This window comes from Phoxinus phoxinus, assembly GCF_949152265.1.
Source record: "Phoxinus phoxinus genome assembly, chromosome: 18".
NCBI lineage: Eukaryota > Metazoa > Chordata > Actinopteri > Cypriniformes > Leuciscidae > Phoxinus > Phoxinus phoxinus.
In genome coordinates this window covers 8989697-8995119 of record NC_136893.1, presented here as the reverse complement: position 1 = coordinate 8995119, position 5423 = coordinate 8989697, and the positions used below count along the sequence as shown (strand labels likewise).

The 5423-nt window shown below is 37.6% G+C and overlaps 1 protein-coding gene across 2 annotated transcripts; it reads left to right on the top strand.

Moving 5' to 3' along the window:
* The first annotated feature begins 1166 nt into the window (after positions 1-1166).
* Positions 1167-3713, top strand: LOC306985746 (L-rhamnose-binding lectin CSL3-like). 2 transcript variants are annotated; one of them, XM_079588349.1, is made up of 10 exons: positions 1167-1312; positions 1603-1652; positions 1727-1750; positions 1841-1890; positions 2372-2429; positions 2563-2698; positions 2827-2936; positions 3015-3059; positions 3239-3359; positions 3449-3713. In XM_079588349.1, the coding sequence occupies exons 1-10, from the start codon at positions 1272-1274 to the stop codon at positions 3555-3557; spliced, it is 744 nt and encodes a 247-aa protein (XP_079444475.1). In that variant the 5' UTR covers positions 1167-1271; the 3' UTR covers positions 3558-3713. The 2 variants fall into 2 exon arrangements, with proteins under 2 accessions (XP_079444475.1, XP_079444474.1); XM_079588348.1 differs by having other exon boundaries at positions 1235-1312; positions 1835-1890; positions 3449-3678.
* The last annotated feature ends 1710 nt before the right edge of the window (positions 3714-5423 follow it).

The following is a 5423-nucleotide window of genomic DNA, read 5'->3' as shown; positions in this document are numbered from 1 at the left end:
ATGGTCCCAATAATGAACCAGGGTCCTTGCCAGTGCCTGGATTCATGCACACAATATTCTGGCCACATCCGAGATCTCTAGAGTAGGGTAATTCATTATTTCATTCACGACCGCCAAAAAAGTATGTTCTATGTATGAATGTACTATATTCGTCATACTGTCACATGATCATGTGACCTACCAGCGTCAGTTGTGTTGCTTCACTGCCATTCACACATCCTCTCCCGGCCTCATGGGATAGTAAAGTGTCTATCATATGCACACTTCAGAATCTCGTCAGAAGTAAAAGGTCATCTGGGTACTTTTTCGCCTACTCTTTTTTTTTTAGTACTGTGAATTCAGACATACTTATTTTGTCACATGATGTTTTTCGCCTCCTATAGTAGGGAAGAATGCGATTTTGGATGCAGCCACTGATTGAAACTCTGGAGTTATGGAGCTGATTGAGGTCGTCCATTTTTATAAACTGATATTTTCCCTCCTTAGTTAAAAAAATAAATTGCGTCCACACAAGCACATAAAAAAAAAAAAACTCCTTCCACATGAAAATGCAAAAACAAGCTATGAAGCGCATGCCAAACCAACAGGTGTCGATATAACCCTAACCGTAAAGCCATGTTGACCAGTCAGTATAGCCTGAAAAAAAGGTTATTACCAGTGCTGGTAGGCTATCAACAGGTTGTCATAAGCAGTGACCTGCGTAGTATTGCATTCTGATGCCTCTGTTTCCACAATATAATGGGAGAACTTTGCACTTATCTGTAAACATGTCATATGAGCCCTGTTAGCACAATTATTAGTAGCAATATTTTGGCTACGTCCACCATTGCACAGACTCGTCTCATGTAAACAAAGGAGATAGCATAGCACAATCTGACGTCAAACTAAGGAGATAACAGCACACACTCCAACATCACAAGCCAAAATATCCGGTTTCACCGTCTACACGACAACACTGTAACCGGAGTTTCTAAAAATCTTCACCCTAGCAGGAGTTTTCAAAAAAAGTTTGGTTTCAGTGACCGGACACTGCATTTGCATGTGGACAAACGGCCAAACCTTATATAAAAATCTGCAGTTTTGAAAATACCCGTGTTCGTGCGGACAGGGCCTGAGACGCACCTTGTGCATTTGGCTCTTTTGTCATGTCATGTTCTCATTGGTTTATGGTCTTATCATGTGGTTTTCAGTTGTGTCTTCCCATTGGTTCATTGTGTTGATTACTTTCAGATGTGTCTTATGTCATTAGTCCTTGTGTATACATAGGCATCATGTTTCCAAAGTCAAGCTTTGTTCTCTGTACTGCTGTTTGGTGAGTGTCATGTTCATGTTTCTTAAATCATAGGCATCTTTTATTTTCTTTCAATAAATTACACTTGGATTCAACTGTGCTCCTATCAGTGGGCTAAATATAACGATATAATGGTGCTGTGATGGAATTCAGTCCTTTACTGCAATAATTTGAGTGATTTTTTTTTTTTGTTGTGCATTTTGGAATCTTGTAGTTCAAAACTTCAGAGCATCTGAATTCCAATTTGTGCTTTTGAGTCTGTTTTTATTATAAATACGGTGTGCTCGCATGTCCCCTTAAAATAATTCCAGGGCTTTCCTTCTGTTCAACATGCTGGTGCAAAAGCTAAGCTGGATCACTTGTAAGTTCTGATTTAGAGTCAATTTCAATTTGCATAATTTCAAGTATTTCAACTTGTTTTTATTGGACTTTCAGTGCTGCTGTTTCTGTATCAACACGGTAAGGCAATACCGAGTAAAACATGTGCATTAAAGACTTTCAAGTGCAGAACGTTTTGTAATTTTACTTGTTTCCTCTTTGCAGGTGCAGAAGCTAAAAAAACAGTGGTCGGTAAGAAGAATCCGCTTATCTCAACCGTGGTGGGTTGTTTATTTATCTATATAATATATTTTTTTTCAGTGATGCTGTTTCTGTATCATCATAGAAAGGCAACTGACTAATACATGTGCAGTCTAACTTTCAGGTGCAGAATGTTTAAAGGGATAGTTCACTTTAAAATTAAAATTCTGTCATCATTTACTCACCCTCAAGTTGTTTCAAACCTGTATTAATTTATTTCTTCTGCTGAACACAAAGAAAGATATTTTGAAGAATGTCAGTAACCAAACAGTAGTCTGTACCCATTGACTTCCATAGTAGGAAAAAAAAATACTATGGAAGTCAATGGGTACAGACTACTGTTTGGTTACTGACATTCTTCAAAATATCTTTCTTTGTGTTCAGCAGAAGAAATAAATTAATACAGGTTTGAAACAACTTGAGGGTGAGTAAATGATGACAGAATTTTAATTTTAAAGTGAACTATCCCTTTAAGTAATTTTAATTGTTTCCTCTCTGCAGGTGCAAAAGCAAAAAAAAGCAGTGGTCTGTGAAGGAGAATCTGCGCATCTCAACTGTGGTGAGTAATTAGCCATTTAAGTTAGGCCATGTGTTTGACATTTGTTCCCAAATGGGACCGTATGAGTGTGGGGGAAAGGATCAGGAGTATCTTGAGCCTGTCTACCAAACTTCTCTTTTTCTTTAAACCTCAGATTTGGGTTACATAAAGGTCATTAAAGCCAACTATGGGCGGACTGATTGCAAAACGTGCGCTAGTGGGAAACCAGCTAATCGGATCTCAAATAAACACTGCAGCACAGAAGCGTCCCTCTCTATAATGTCCGCTCGGTAGGTTTAACCAGCATAGAAAAATAAGTTTACAATTTCAGTTTATGCATTAAGCACAAGATGCATATGTCTATAGTAGCCTATATTAATGCTATCAAGTACTTGTGATTTGTCTGTCCATGAATCAGGTGTGATGGAACAAAGAGCTGCACTGTTCCTGCAGTGAACTCTGTTTTCTCTGATCCTTGTGTTGGGACTTATAAATACCTGGATGTATCTTATGACTGTATCCCAGCAAGTAAGTAATTTCCATTGTTGACTTTGAAGATTAATATTTTATAAAGGTGTTGCAAATTAGTACAAATATCCCCCCCAGAAAGAAGTGTAACCTGTGAAAGTCGTCAAGGCGTCATTAAGTGTGGCAAGTACTTTTCTTTCCTATGTTACTTACTATGCTGAGATCAGTGAATAGCCTCATGTCCACAATGCTTTGAATGGCTCAGTGCTGCTACAGTGCATGGCTTTTTTTTACCGATTGACCTTTTTATTCTTGTTTGCAAACAATCACTCATGAAATCTCATTAGTGTATGTATCAAAAGGTAAAGGTGTTATTCGTGTTCATCATGCTAATTATGGAAGGCGAGATCTCGTAACCTGCCCTCATAAATTGACAACCACACCACACTGTTACTCCCCTCAGACCAGCAGCCTGCGTTCCAGGTACAGCAGCAGATACACTTCATTTGATACTGTAGATTGATACAAGAGCTTATAGACCATCTATTCTAATTCTTCCAATTTTTCTTTAGGTGCGACGGAAAGAAGTCCTGTCAACTAAGTGCTTCAAATTCTGTCTTCTCTGATCCATGTGTGGGTGTTAATAAGTATCTGGAAGTGATATATCGCTGTAAAAAATAGACTATCCTGCCACAAATGCACCTTTTATGATTTTCAACAAATGACAAAGAAAAGCAAAATAAAGTGACTTTTAAAAGTTGAATCCAGATGTACAAAAATGTTTGCACTGAAGTTTATGATGGAACAATCTGTTTTAAATGCTTCATTTTCTATTTGTATATATATATATATATATATATATTTTTTTTTTTTTTTTCTGGTTTGCACAATGACATACTAGAACCAGTTTTGGTTTGCAAAATAATCTTTATTCTTATTGTCCTTAAAATAAATCTTCTTTTCTCCAAGCAAACATGATAACATTACCTCAGACAGAGGAGCCCAAAGAGCAGCATGGCAAATACTTTTTCTAATCGACTGGCCTGTCCAATGGGGGGGGGGGGGGGGGGGGGGGGGGGGAAAAGCAACTTACCAATAGGCCACATACTTTATTGATGATGGCCATGCGCCACTAATGCCTATAGTTAACTGGCACGGCACTTATGCATCAGATTTTGGTAGAGGTTAATCTGTGGCCTCTTGTGTTAACAGCATGGTTGAATCAGTCAATGGCGGTTCATAAAATCAGTGTTGTTAACTTGATGTTCCAAGCAGAAAAACTAAAAGAAATTTGAAATAAAGATGGAGGAAGCAGATGTAAAAGTACTACTAGTGATGAAAGCTGACTGTGTTGTCACCTCACATCGGCTGCATTTTACACAACTGGCTTGGCAGACCGTTAGCTTGGTGTGTCCGGTCCTTAACCCTGATAAAAATCAGAATCACAGTGAACAGAATAACATGTTTTATCTTAGTTTGCAGACAATGTTCTTTGGTAATTGTTTTGAATTCATTAGCTTTGTTTAGTGCTATGTTTGGATCAATTGAAATTCATAAAGTTATTATTCAGTGTCAGTTGTGATTGCTTCACTTCCATTCATAAAACCTCTCATGTGGAATCATGGGATAGTAAAGTGTCCATTGAATGCACTCTTCAGAATCTTGGCGGTAGTGGGTCATCTGGGCACATTTCGTCTACTGTTTTTCAAATACTGTGCATTCGGACATACTAATCTGGCATACTGTTCACATACTATTAAGTAGGGATTAGGGAAGTATTCAATGTCAGATGCAGTGACTGATTTATCACAAATTCACAATATTTGCTAAATGATTTTTTTTGGAATATCCTACTGGCACACTAAAGAAAAATTTCTTTTAAAGAAAATATGTTTTTGTAAAACATCAATGACTTAATTATGTTACATAGTATAGTCTTCTTGGTAGAAGTAGATACAACACTCATAGAAGCTTATACTTTCTTCTGAATTGTAATCAGTAGCAAATGTAAATCCCATGTCAGAATAAGAAAGTGTATTCTACTTTGATTTTCATCATCAATCCAAAGCAGTAAAACATTGGTATATGATCAAAACATACAGATGTTTCCTCAAGAATAATGTAAAGAACATAACATTTCAGGTTTATGGGTCAAAATACATTTAAAATTGACTATAACAGACATATAGGCCTGTTAGAGCGGTGCATGTAAACTTCACTCCCCAGGCGTAAAGAGGCTACGGTCTTTAGTGTCCTTGTTAGCGTGCTCGCCTACCACGCCGGAGACCCCGTTCGATTCCTGCTCGAGTAGGAATGGTTGCATGACCGATCTAAGATCGGAAAACTATACCTGCTGTAAATGTGCAAAGGTCCAGCATGGTAATAATTAGCAACTTTACTAGGCCAAAACAAGATCAGCAACCACTAACTTTTCCTCAGGACATGTCGAATTATATCACACATTTTGATTTGGGGTCAATTAGACTTGTTTGGCATAGAGCTTGACACAATAAGTGACAAGCTAATCTTTATTCTTCAGAGATAAAG